At 37.3% G+C, this 14,103-nt stretch overlaps 2 protein-coding genes across 2 annotated transcripts in view; one reads left to right on the top strand and one right to left on the bottom strand.

Moving 5' to 3' along the window:
- Positions 1–1,323: 1,323 nt before the first annotated feature.
- On the bottom strand, positions 1,324–7,517 carry LOC144634855 (uncharacterized). Its single transcript, XM_078493897.1, has 4 exons — positions 7,381–7,517; positions 3,207–3,334; positions 2,453–2,663; positions 1,324–1,606 (listed from the first exon to the last, which is right to left on the bottom strand). The coding sequence occupies exons 1-4, from the start codon at positions 7,491–7,493 to the stop codon at positions 1,381–1,383; spliced, it is 678 nt and encodes a 225-aa protein (XP_078350023.1). The 5' UTR covers positions 7,494–7,517; the 3' UTR covers positions 1,324–1,380.
- A 32-nt stretch (positions 7,518–7,549) lies between these two features.
- LOC144634850 (serine/threonine-protein phosphatase PP1-beta catalytic subunit) overlaps positions 7,550–14,103 on the top strand; it is a 12,544-nt gene continuing 5,990 nt past the window's right edge. The window contains exons 1-6 of the mRNA XM_078493893.1: positions 7,550–7,658; positions 7,736–7,864; positions 12,143–12,373; positions 12,808–12,912; positions 13,219–13,290; positions 13,575–13,726. Coding sequence (XP_078350019.1) covers positions 7,607–7,658; positions 7,736–7,864; positions 12,143–12,373; positions 12,808–12,912; positions 13,219–13,290; positions 13,575–13,726 — 741 coding nt within the window. The 5' untranslated portion in view covers positions 7,550–7,606. The remainder of the gene's footprint in view (positions 7,659–7,735; positions 7,865–12,142; positions 12,374–12,807; positions 12,913–13,218; positions 13,291–13,574; positions 13,727–14,103) is intronic.

Raw genomic sequence — 14,103 nt, 5'->3', positions numbered from 1 at the left:
CAGTTTGAAGCGAAACTTTTCCAAACAAGAGTAAATTTTTGACGAACAAGCCAGGCAGATGTGTCGGGCGGCCGACTAGCTACGCGTGCAAAGCGTGCAGCAGCGATTCTAGCACTCGTCCTTCGTTCTTTATAGGTGAGATAATAGAAGATCGATCGCAGCTTGAAGCGAAAATTTTCCAAACAAGCTTCTTTCAAGATCTTGCATTGTGTGATTTTTCCGTCGATCGGCCGATTAGCTACACGTGCAAAGCGTGCAGCACCTATCTTAGCACTCAAATGACGGTCATATATAATTCCCGAAGACAAAACTTTCCCTACATTTCACATCCGAGTTGTGTCTAGGTAAAGGCTTGTAAGCTTATAGATAATCTGTTGACTATTTTCATCATGGCTGAATGTATTCCTTCTAAGGAAAAAATTGTAAAGGCAATAGAAACAAGTTTAAATTCGTTTCCTAATGTAAACAAGCTTAAGCCAGAACAGACGAATAATCCGCCGTTTCTCCGCGGGCATGGCCGTCAAACTTTCGACGTTTTCGACCAGGGGAGGCACTAGCCGAAACTTTTCCTTCCCGAGCAAATTCTTGGCGAACAAGCAAGACAGATATGGCGAGCGAACTGGCTTTGTGTACATACTTCGTATAAGAACACACCAAAAGGACTGTAGTCAGGCTGGTCGCCGATTGGGCAGAATAATACAAAGGGAATACAAAAGATTTTTCTGCCCAATCGGGAGGCAGTATTCAGAGAGGTTTTTGAACTGGTCTGGTAAGAATCTTTCCCCAGGGGCACTTTCAGTCAATACAACTTTTATATGCCAATTTTTTTTGCGCGCAGTTTCGCGCTATTTTTGCCCGCAGTTTCGCGTTTCTTTCGCCCCCACTAACTGCCCCTGGGTCTCCGAGGATGGAAATTCCATGACTTTTCAAAGTTTTCCATGACCTAAATTTGACCATTTTCCTTGGAAATTTTCAAAAATTTTCTTGATTTTGAGTACGTTTTTACCCTTTTCCTCACAAAAAATAACCTGCCTAATTTATTTTGTACAATCAATACCATTCTCCATGACCCACACTTAAATTCCATGACTTTCCAGACCTGGAAAATGAAATTTTAAAATTTCATGACTTTCCAGGTTTTCCATGACTCGTACCAACCCTGCACGTTCCTTTAGGTTGAAAAATAGAAAGGCTATGAGCAGTCTTACTCTAGGAGTTTTTCGAGTCGATTCCCTGACGTTTCTCGAACAGGATGAAAAATTGAATCTGTTCAGTTAGGGTTTGTCTGGAGGATGTCAACACCACAGGGAAGATCATCCTTCATTTGTGTTATTTCCAGTAAAACGGTCCAGCTGTAACAAGACGTTACGCCTTCGTTTTCTATTTATTTGCCTTCTTTTTCTTCTTATCGTCCTTAGTTTCTCCCTGTATCGCCAGCAGAGCCCGTGGATCTCTGATGTCATATCCCAGCCTCTGTGCTTGAATTCCCTGCAGTCTCGCTTTTTCTTTCTCCTCTCTCTGTTTGGCTCTTTTCTCTCGCATTCTTTTCTTGTACTCTTCGACGATTTGCGGCATCTTAGCCATGTTCTCCTCAATTTTTTTGCGCCTGTAAAGTTAGCACAGAATCAATAATGTGGCTTCACTTCTTCCCTAGGGCAAGCGTTTAGAATGAATTTCTAAGGCGAATTTTAAATAAGAACGGCTTTTGATGGAGTGTCGGTTGAGTAATTGTGTTTCCTTTTGATTTTCGTTTCGTTGAGTTTGCAACGTGCCCTGACAAATCGTTGCCAACCCAGCTTTTTCCCGCTTTCTTTCAGCCAATCAGGAGCCAACTCAAACCTGGCTAACGTGCATTTTCCCGCGCTTGGCACGGGTTGCACGTGTCTGTTTCGAGTTCTGATTGGTTAAATGTGTTACTGGTTAAATGTGATTACTTTGGCAGAATGACAGTCGGTGGAAAACGCCTCTTCAGCACAACAATTTACTCATTACCACTTTTATAGCAAAACGTGTTACTCATGGCCCCTTATGCCAAGTTAAAGCGAGAAAGTCATTTACATTTAGAAACAACTTTCCTGTAGAGTTTGACGTGTTCTTGCAGACAAATGTGTGGAGAGCGGGAAACATTACTGCTTGCTTTCTAGTAAATAAACATCCCTTAAATTTGAACATTATTAACACAAATTATTGGAAATCAACCTGTCTTACAAATACTGTATTTTTTTGTGCCGTTTGGAGGGGACAGGGGAGGGGGGTGAACCTGGACAAAAAGAGGGTAGGTAGGAACCGGGAGGAAGCAGGTGAACCAGGGCAAAAAATGTGCAATAATGCTCAATACATGTAGCAAAGAAAAAAAGTGTCATAGGCCTCTTAGAAAAGGATGAGACTGGGGTTAATGGATGTGGGAACTGGAAAATCTGGAAAAAGGATCACTGCTGAAGTGGTTCTTTACCTTTCTTCCTGCAGCATGACACGCTTGTGTCCTTTTGGAGTTCTGTCAAGTCCTCTATCAGCCATAGGCTTTTCTGGCCAATAGTAACCTTTAGCTATGTATTCATTTCTTAATTTGGCTAATTTCCTGGCGTTGTATAAAGGTTTATGCCATTTTCCATCCACCACTTGACCGCGTGAATTCCTTAAGATTTCTGCAACTTCAGGATGCACTTCATGATCAACGTTACAAAAAAAGAAAAGAACATGAGTACTGATGGCTCAGATGCCTGAAATCTCAGGCCACCAAACCAGGGCTCAAAATAACGGCTGGTCAACAGACAATTTGTCCTGACAAAGTTTCAGTTTGCCGGTCATTTTGACCGGTCACGTAAACGGCATTCAAAATAATAACTGATGACAGAAAAAATAAATAACATTTTTGATACAAATACTATAATTTTGAACGTTAACTTAAATTCTAACGACTTTTTGATTGACTTGTTGCTATCACATCTTACAAGGGCATTTATAAGCGATCTAAGAAATTGCAGCCAAAACAGTGAAGAAATAGCAGGTCCTTTTATGCCATGCAAACGAAGACAAACTAACTAACAGCAGAAACGAATGGTAGTTTAAAATTGCTATTTTCAACATTTTGACGGGGCAGAAACGACACGTGACCGAGCTAAAATCTGTTTGGCTGGTCAACATGACCGGCAACTGTCGAAAATTATTTTGAGCCCTGCAAACTCTCTCCATCTCAATCACTGTACCTGGTATGTGTTCTTCCATAACTTGAGTTCCCATTCCTCTACTTTGGAGTAAATGTGCTGGAGGATCAGGATTTGGTTCCTCTGTATCTGCTGTTTCTACAGAATTTGCTGCACTGCTACATAACTTCCTATTAAAAAACAATCTTTCGTTTAAAAAAACATTATCTTAAAAAATTTATGAAATCAGTCTCTGCAGATAAAAATTACCGGTAAAGGTAAAGCCTACGTTTGAGCCTAGTTGCCCACCAGGTCAGCGCTTACATATATCTCTAGTTTCAACCATGAAGGGTTACCCTTAGCTAAGGTAGGAATTTGTATATAATGGGTGAAGAGAGGTACTGTGAGAGTAAAGAAAGGCTAGGGAGCTAACCCAGACTGCTTACAGTAAAAATAGTCAGCGCGTGCCGCCTAATATTCCGGAATAGTTTTGATTAACGGCGAACGGATTGCATTATTCGTTTTAAACATTCAAATTAAATTTGAATATTGTAAATCATTCAACCGTAAACACGTGAACCTGTCAAAAATATTTAAATTGAATTTGAATGTTTGAAACGAATAATGCAATCCGTTCGCCGTTAATCAAAACTATTCCGGAATATAAGGCGGCACACGCTGAGTATTTTGACTGTAATCTCAAGTCCAGTAAACTAACCAATAGGCCACCGTGCCTCCCGCTGGTTTTGCAATAGTTAGTAAGATTTTTTTTGCTGAATTAATAGAATTACATTAAATACCATAAAATCCTCATTAGCTGAATGATGACTGAATCAACTGTAACATGCAGTGTCTTTCTTGACAGGAATGTGTGCTGATAGACCATATTCGTATTGTCGGTTTTGGACTGGAACTAGCTTGCAATGGAGGCTGATGCAGGGGAATATCATTAAAAAAAGCTTCATGTCAATTGCATTTGAAAAGATTACTCACATTAGCCTCCAGTGCAAGCTACAATCCTAGACAAAAGTCCTGGGACACTTAACCACTTCGACGAAAAATTGACATTGTATTGACCTCCCCCTCCCCACCCCCAATTCAATGTTGGTTTCTATCCATCATACCGTGGGACAATATCTCAACATTGTTTTGGGGGGAAAGGGGGGCTCGGAAAATTAAACAATGATTTCTTAATGCAAAGGGAATGGTCACTGAGCACTATTTCTTTAAGTGTCCCATGGATTTTTGTCTAGGATTGTATTTGTGTGCGAAAAAATTGGGATTGTCTTTGCATCCGAAAGAAAGTTGCATAGGTTTAAAATATGTTTGTTCTAGCAGTTATTTGCACAGATGTTTGTGAACAGTTACAGCATGTAACAAGAACGCTCTATTTTGAGCTCTTTTCGAGCCACAAAGTGTGGTTGATGGAATCCGTTCCTTGGGAGAAATTGACTGTTTTTTCTGTTGCTTTCTTTTGTGAGTCTTTGAGCGCCCAAATACAAGTGTTGCGAACTCTTTTCAGTATAACATGGTACACTAATGTCAGGGATCGTTACTGCTTTCCATCTTTATTATTCTTTGGCAAGAAACAGCGAATAAGTGTTCAAAAACTTCATATTTCCTCTCAGAACTGTAAGTACCCTGAACAGTGCTCGACCGGAAACGCTACAGTACTCGCAAGATTCTTTGAGCTAAAATATTTAGAACGCGCTCATTTTCATTGGGTTTTCATCTCAGCATATCAGGAATAGTGTATTCAATGCCATGGCGTTCAATAGTTGTAACTGGTTCTTCGTTTAATCACTTTTTTAACAGTACTCACTCGTAAACCAAGAGTAGAATAATTAGCATATATATTTTTTATTTCAACGCTTGTGCACTGAGTACTGTGAGAAATTGAGCAAAACGTTTAGCATCGTTTATGAATACTTCATAAAGGGTTCCTATTTGAATATTCAATCGGTTTAGCTGCGTTTCACGCATATATTTCTGAGCTTGGGCATAAAAAAGCGGAAAACAGTGGTGAGTACTGTTGTGAGAAATGTTAGCGTATCTCATTATCTCATTACAACAGAACAGTGGCACTTATCTTCGTGTCAAATTTCAGCTGAACAGACATGTTCAATTATTAACAGCCAAAAGAATGGTTTCTTTTCAATGACAAAAAAGAGATTTGTCTGTTTGAGAAGAAAAATCGCTGTAGAAACCCTGTCAAGTTTGTTTTGTTGCGATAAAGATAACGTTTTGGGGGCTTACCGACATAGTCCTCATGTCTGATGAAGGCGATATATTTATCCCTATTGACTCGAATCTGTTCAAAAAGTGAGGAGTTAATCGATTTTGTCACAAAACACTGCCATCTTTATACAAAGATACAGTTAGAGCGTTTAAAAATCCAAATAAGCCCTGTTTCTCTGGCCTTTTTTTAATAATTCACTCACCCCTCCCCCCTTATTTTTTGATGTCACGTGTCACGTCTTTTATGCCGTGGACCTACATTTGCATTAAAACCGTTGATATTTCATTGAAATAATACATGTGCAATCGCGTTATAGCCAAAAATAGCGAGTTCAGTACCGAGCTCACAAATACAATCCTAGACAAAAGTCCTGGGACACTTAACCACTTCGACGAAAAATTGACATTGTATTGACCTCCCCCTCCCCACCCCCAATTCAATGTTGGTTTCTATCCATCATACCGTGGGACAATATCTCAACATTGTTTTGGGGGGAAAGGGGGGCTCGGAAAATTAAACAATGATTTCTTAATGCAAAGGGAATGGTCACTGAGCACTATTTCTTTAAGTGTCCCATGGATTTTTGTCTAGGATTGTAGTTCAGTCCAATACCAAGAATATGAATATGGTCTATTGTTTTATATAATTGAGAAGACTCCGGGAGGGGGGGGGGGTACATTATTAATTTCAGATAGGTGTGTGCTGCAAAGGTTCTAAAACCCTGACTCTATCTAAGGATGATGAAAACTTCAAAAATGACACCCTATTCAAGTGAAAAACAAAAACTAAAATTGGCGTGAACAGGTCAACTCTATTTCATTTCTGTAACATTGGAAGTTACCAATGTTTACTTTTCATTTCACAATTGGTAGCTTTTGGACAAGTTTTGTTAAAAATCAACTTACCACATAAACATGTACTATTTACTTCTACATAATTTACTACATATATATACCTGCCAACTTTTTCTGGGTCAAAGGCGTGAGATTTTTATCCTGAGAGTTCCAGGATTTTCGAAAACGATACGACGATGTCCGAAGTTTTCCGAAGACGTTCCGAACATATTCCAACCAAGTGCGTGTACGTGTTTTGCTAAACAGGACCTCGTTCCCAATGCTTTTTTTTGTCAAAACTCTGAGATTCCGGGGAAAGTATCGTCATTTACTCATTTTACATAGAGTTTTCATTTCTTACATTTGTTTGAGTTTTCATTTCTTACATTTGTTTGAGTTTACATTTTTTGAAAAGTGTGTCGTTTGTGGTTTTAAAAACTCAAATTTTTCGACTAGGCGTGAGAAATTGGTTCGAAAGCGTGAGTTGGCGTGAGATCGAAGTTTTCAACTCGCAGGCGTGAGACTCACGCCCAAGGCGTGAGAGTTGGCAGGTATACATATACTAGTCAATTTTCTGTAAGTACCTTCTTTTTAACAAGCCCTCAGCGAATCAAAAACCTCTTTTTCTCTGACAGAGGATGCAAGCAACTTTTAGCTGCTGCGATTGAGGTGGGATCCTCCTACATAGGATGTCAGTTTAATACTTCGCCCACAAGTTATTCAACTCGCCCACTTGATTTCAGCTGTGTGGGCGAGAATTTACATATGGGCCAAACATCCTATCTTCCACTGTGGGAACCCAGCTCAGGTAACCCTGATCCCCTGACAGGTCCTATCCATACATACCAGACTTGTCCGAGGTATATTAAATTAGAATCTAGTCTTCTCTCGGACAAGCGTGCTATGGCTGCTCATACCTTATAACAAGATTAACCCAGTCATCACCCTATATTAGCTTCATTTGTATTTAAACCGATACAAAAAATACCATTTCGCAGTTTCACCCACCTGCTAGTTGAAATTAAGACTAGCCTTTCAGTACATTAACTATATGACTTAAAATATTTTTAAGCTTTCAGAAGAAGTGCATGTTCCTTGTGATTCCTTACACATTCACTATAATTTTACTTACAGGTTTAAACTTTTATTATTTAATATCACTAACCTTTGCGTAACCAATTTTCCAAAAATGAGTCTATTAGGAAGATTTTGAAGCGTAAATGACCGCCACAACCGGTTACAATTTTGACACATAAAAGCCGCCATTTTGGCCGCCATCTTGGATTTGGTCTGTAATCACGTGACCAATAGACCCAAATATGGAAAAGAATTCCTTATAAGGAACATGCCTCCAGAAACTGTCGTTGACCAAAAATTATTTGGTAGTTGATATGGCGGAGGGCGACTTAAATGTGGATAGCATAATATCCCGCTTGTTAGAAGGTTTGGATACTTCATATCCTTTACTTTCTCCTTCACTTTGTCTGGACAAGATCTAAACATTATCTTTATTTTCTTAGCTCGCGGTCGACCGGGAAAGAGTGTGCAACTAGCAGAATCTGAAGTTCGTGGGCTATGTCTGAAGTCTAGGGAGATCTTTTTGAATCAACCCATCCTGTTAGAGTTGGAAGCACCTCTTAAAATCTGCGGTAAGTTGGCAACTGTGAAACCCAAAAGCCTTTCGCCATTTAATTGAAATAAAGTAGTTGTTCTTTATTGTAAACCGGGTCTGTAATTTGCGAGGAATGCCATGGACGAAATGCTAAGATTTGTCCCTACACACCTTCAATTGGTAGATGGCCGGCTGTCCACTGCGAATAAAGACTTATTCTTTTTGAACCAGAGACATTTGCCCAAATCTTCTTGCGCGATTTATCTCGGGAAGATCGAAAGTGACTCTGTTAGTCGAGTAATAATAGCCGCAAAACATGTGTTGAAATCGTGTGTTAAGGATCGCGGAGTTGACCTTATTTAGGCGCCTTGTGTTTATGGGAACAAACGTGTTTTAATGCCTCAATATTTCGATATTTTTGGCAGAATTTAAAAAACTAGGAAAATATGCTTATTAAACTTTGAAATCAGATACGTGCGCCTGTAGGATACTGATCAAGAACAGATAGGAACTCGTAGCGAATTATTCGCCTACGTTGGTTATTTTTGAGGCTGACGATGGCTTCTAATAAACAAACAGAAGAACTTATCAACGTCCTTCCTTCTTTAAGGAGGCGAAAAATTGATGTCTTAGAGTCGAAAAACATCAGAACACTTAATTTACTAAAATGTCTTAGATCTTCTTTAAATATACTCGATCCTCTGTATAATTTAGACTATATTTTTGCAAGGGAGTTCCCGAGTTTGATCACGCTAATAATTGTTATGATGTCGTTCATTTTGTTCCATAGGTATGTAGTTTATTGTCGAAACTCATGTTTAACTTGTTTTTTACTGCTAAGCAATAATTACTGATTGCTGTAAACAGTATGCTAAGGCATAATGAACAGTGTCAGGGCAATTATGATTTTAATTTTGCGAGACCTCAAGGTGTACATGTATAAGGTTACTACAATGTCTTTGGTTGAAACTTTGTTGCCTTAAATAATATCGAAGGTGTTTCCACATATCAGCAGAAATCCTTAAATTGATTTTTAGTATATCTTAAAAGATAAATGCAAAAATTTGAAGGTTCTTGTAAATTTTTGCTTTTTATTGCAATTAAGATAACCCTGGTGTTGCCTTCCCAAATGCAACTAAGGTACTGTAGTAACTTAATTGTACGGAAATGTCATATGCTGGGTGAATTAATCAGATTTGGAGTTTTGGAGGTTTCCATAAGATTTGTCTTGAAAATTCACTGTTTTTTTTATTAAACATCTTGTATGTAGATACATATTTTCTGTGTAAATGCCTTATCTGATCTTTTCTGTCTTGTTGATCATTGCCTTCACAAGTTCGTTCCATATTTTGAGATTTATATCTGTACACAGCAGATAAGCAGTTACACCTTTGCCACTAAATACCCAATCCATAGTAAAGGTTCTGTACATCTTATGGTTTAAATTTGTTTTTGTTTTGAAATTGTTCAAACCAGTTTGATTTTTATTTGCCTTTGTGGATTGTTTGTTATCATAATCTGAAACAAAGGAAAAGAATAATCAAATCAGTTGGAAACTTTTAAAACCAAAAACAAATTTATATCACAACATATATGTGTATACAAGATGTTTATGCTGAATTTTGGTACTGCTTACATAAAATTGGTACTCAAATGGTATCATTGTTATTGTGTATCATTGGTTAAGGCACCTACAGTTTGTAAAAGAAAGATTGGTGGTTAGGCATGGGTAGAATTGATGTAGTACCAGAACTTTGTTATAAATGTTGTGAACAGGTATTTCTAGAATGACTATATTTTGCAAAGCAGTTCACTGTGAGAAGTCTAGAGCAATAATTATTGCACATGGGAGACAATTTAACTGTCAAACCAGCATGGAACTTCCTTCACTGCTTATCTAACTGTAAGCACACATTTTGTTCAGCCGTACAGTAAACTTTTTGGTCTTATTTTTTGAGCAATAATCAGCCTATGTGTAGCCATACCCACCTACAAGGAAAAACAGGATGGAATTTGAGACCTGAGCGGTATTATTTTTTGTGCAATTTTAGTATTGAATCCATGTCAAGCAGGACCCACTTTTCTTCCCCATTTTGAAATGCATATTTAAATGTGACATTGTACACCAATTTTGTAGTTCAGGGGGCCCCCCCAAAAAAAAAACCCCAAAAAACCCCCCATAACGGTGCTGCAACATGCAAGCATGTTCCTGTGGAAATCAAGCCCATGCATCACATACAATCCAAATTGTCAATATCCTGGTGTGTTTCTATCTTGAGTTATTCTAACTACAGTTCAAAATGTACCTTTATTCAGATTTCTTGTTACAATATTGATAATTGGTTATTTCATGTGTATTAAAATATTGTTTTAGCTTTGGCTTTTTAGAATAACCAAGGCTGGGTTAAGCCTGCCAAGTAATCTGCAATGTTATTTTTGTAAGGAAAGTACATTCAAGCACAGTATGGACATTTGATATCATGACCTTGAAGAAAATGAATTGTTTGATTTTGTTTTGATAAAAAAAAAATCATAGAAAGTGAAACCTGCATCTTACTATGAAAACAGTACAGATATTGATAGTGATGCGAATAATGCCAATACATTTCTTAAATTCTTTCACTGTTTGCAATCCTTAACTATCAATCTGTTATCCTCCAGTTCCAAAAGATAAGTACAATAGTTTCTGTCAGTCTATGAAGTCTCCAACTTTCTAGCTAGCTTTTTAAAGATTTTTTTCTTACTTAAATTAGCAACTATATTTATTAAAGAAAGAGAATCTATTAGTAAGGTTGGATGGTCATGAAAGTGCAAGTCAAAGTTTTTATGAATGTTTAAAAATTTTCATTTTTTTTTTCAGGTGCTTATACTTGACAGCACTCATTGTATTTCAATTTACATGTACAGATACATCCTGCATCAACCATGATGCAATGGCTTAAGCTTTGTTATTTTGATTTTTGCTAAGATTTTGTGAGGTCACGGGTGCCAATAGGAATAGTTCCAACCGTGTGCTCCTTTTGTCTCTGTAATTATGCCTGGCTTTCTATGCCAAAACAGTCAGGTTTGGCGTTTGCACTACCATTGTAAAAGGTGAAAAGAAAATCAGGGCTTCCACTAAGCACCGATGGCCAACCAGAAGTGTTTGCTTCTTCGCTCTACTCTGATCAGAGAAGTCAACTGCTTTTATTCCCTAAATTGAAATTAGAAGAGAAATATTCTTTCAAACAGTCGGCTACTCTACTCAAATCAGCTGCCTAATTCAAATTTTACTGAAACCCCTGTTAAATAAAAATCTGAAATTGATGTACATGTAGATTTGAGCTTAACATTTATAAAAATTAAATACTCAAAGAAAATCCTTTAACGTGCCATATGTTTTTTGTAAAAGCTATCTGAGTCTGTTGATTTAATGGACAGTCCTCACATTTTACTTTACATGTACATCCATCAAGCATGGTGATGCAATGACTTAAGCTTTGTTAATTTGACTCCTGATAAGTTGCATTATTTCTTATTAAGTTTTCAGTGGCATGCTCCTATAGCCTCTAGGTAATTTTGTCGGGCTATCTGTTTCAACTTATTGGTGTTGGCGGTTGCATTAACATTCTGAAAGCAAATCTGAAAGTGGTGTAGATATGAAGTCCATTATTGATACACTCAGAAAGAAAAATAATACGTTGCTTTTAAGGATTTTCTTCATTTAAGTACATACGATTGTCAAGCTTTATTTAAATGTAGTACCGGTACATTAAAATGTTTTGTTTGCTGATAAGTTTAAGTAACATAAACCGTATGTACGTGGTACAGGCATTTACAATAATTGTAAAAACCAATTATTGGTTATTGTGGAATGTTAAAGAATTATTCCACTAAATTGCACAGAATATCACCTGGTACTTAACTGACGAGGCTGTAGGCTGTGTTGGCTAAAATAAGACGATAATTTTGCAATATTGATTAGAATAATAACTGTTTTATCCCCTTATTCAACAAATTGTCAACAAAATGCATTTTACAGCTACATGTACATGTAGTTAAAGTGTGGTTATGCAGCATTTTGCAAGATTTTGGAAAAATCATAGTAAACTGCGAATATCTCTGAATATCATTCTGTGATGTACATGTACATATGACAGATAACAAGGACTTCCTGACCATATTTGGGTGTTGTGACAATTTGTTGAATAATTAGTTCTCCTGTGATTAATGATTTCGGTTGTCAGCCTTAGTCACTTACAATGTATCTTCCTATGAAAAACATTATTTTTGTTTTGTCTAACAAAGTTCTTATCATGACTTTCATTGCTTGCAGGCGATATTCATGGACAATACACAGATCTTTTAAGGTTATTTGAATATGGAGGATTCCCCCCAGAGGCAAACTACTTGTTTTTGGGTGATTACGTGGACAGAGGCAAGCAGTCCTTGGAAACCATCTGTCTTCTGTTAGCATACAAGATCAAATATCCAGAGAATTTTTTTCTCTTGCGTGGAAACCACGAGTGTGCAAGCATCAACAGAATATATGGCTTCTATGATGAATGTGAGTATTTGTGATGTGTTCAGAAGTGATTAAAAAAGTCACATTTTCTTGTAAGCACTATTGAATCAGGGCAGGTGTTCAGAATAAAAGCTGGGTAGTTTATAGTATCCTGCCAGCTACACTTGTAATAATTCATGTGTTTAGAACTATACATTACTTAAAATATATCAGGTTAAACATCTTCAAGTGTGAATCAGTAGCTTCACTCAGTAAATTGTAACTTTTTGTCTGTGTAATTTCAGGATTAAAGCCCTGTCAAGCAATGTCTTTATAATGTGGACCTCGAGCATTTCATGTCATGATCAAACAACATTATCAAATTGCTAAATGAGCCAGTAAAAGTTCTGAGTTTGTGGGGTTTTTTTTTTCAAAGAATAACCGCTTCACATTTAACTGGCTAACAAAATACTTGTACCTTAAATTATGTTTTGTAGGCAAACGGCGATATAACATCAAACTTTGGAAAACATTCACAGACTGCTTTAATTGTTTACCAATTGCTGCTATAGTTGACGAAAAGATCTTCTGTTGTCATGGAGGTGAGTAGAGCAATGAAAGTTGGTTTGCTTCCAAAAAAATGATGACTCACGAGAGTGGACATTTAGGATTTTGTGGATAGGGAATGAAACCAAAATTGTTTCTTGACAAAAACATGATGTACATGTAAAATGTGATGCAAAGGTCCACTTCACAGAAAAAGTCTAAGTACACACAGAACTGAGAGTTTCCAATCCCCACTGCCAAAAATACTGTAAATGTTCATACCTGACTTTCCTCAAGTCAGCTACATGTATTGCTATCATTTCTTTTAAACAATAATATTGTGATGTAATTTCTTTCAAAAGGTCTCTCCCCAGATTTACAGTCAATGGAACAGATTAGAAGAATCATGAGGCCTACAGATGTTCCAGACACAGGTAAAAAAGATTGTACAGTTAAACCTAACAGTATATGATCAGACAAGTTAACTTGCACTCCCGTGGCCATGTTTAAGACTTTTGGCGTTAAATCAGTTCTACGGCAGACAAGGTGTAATCCTAGAAAGGTCATTTTAATTTGTGTTCTTTGACAAAACACTAATGGTATAATGTACAAACTGTAGTCCCTCTCTCCACCCAGGTGTAACAAAAAACAGGTGCAAGTAAACCATTGTTCTGTACATTGTATTTCAATGATTTTACTTGTGCTTTGTATCCTCCAGGCCTTCTTTGTGACCTGTTGTGGTCCGACCCAGATAAGGATACAAATGGCTGGGGTGAAAATGATAGAGGTGTTTCGTTCACATTTGGAGCTGATGTGGTCAGCAAGTTCTTAAACCGACATGACTTAGATCTTATATGTAGAGCTCATCAGGTTAGTACATAAAAATACAAACTGTCAAGTTACAGAAAACTAAAAATCAGTAGGGCTTCTGGCATTCAATGTGTTTTGCTTAAAAAATGAGCAACTACTAATCTGGGCCGGGTTGTTCGAAAGGCAATATTATTAACACTAACCCAGGATTAAAAGTTGATAGAGGGTTCATTTTTCTTTTGTACAAAACTGTTTTGTGCTTATGGTTTGTGGAGTTAGAGGTGAGTTGGCATCAAAACTGGAGATAAAAATACGAAAGAAAGAGAAAAACCTCACTGAAAAATCACAAAATTAAAATCAAAATTCACGCTCCCAGCATTGTTTTCCAGAAACATAAATGTATCACAAAATTGGGATCGTGGCAAGGTTTTAGCACA

Source organism: Oculina patagonica, chromosome 13, assembly GCF_052425735.1.
Source record: "Oculina patagonica isolate OP01 chromosome 13, crgOcupat, whole genome shotgun sequence".
NCBI lineage: Eukaryota > Metazoa > Cnidaria > Anthozoa > Scleractinia > Oculinidae > Oculina > Oculina patagonica.
Note: the sequence above shows the minus strand (reverse complement) of the source record. Positions and strands in the feature narration are given on the sequence as shown.

Coding starts and splice junctions, on each gene's coding strand:
- LOC144634855 (XM_078493897.1), bottom strand. CDS start 7,493: ATGGCGGCCAAAATGGCGGCTTTTATGTGTCAAAATTGTAACCGGTTG. Junction 3,335..7,380: donor GGAAAATTGGTTACGCAAAG/GTTAGTGATATT, acceptor GTTTTTTAATAG/GAAGTTATGTAGCAGTGCAG. Junction 2,664..3,206: donor TATGGAAGAACACATACCAG/GTACAGTGATTG, acceptor TTGATCATGAAG/TGCATCCTGAAGTTGCAGAA.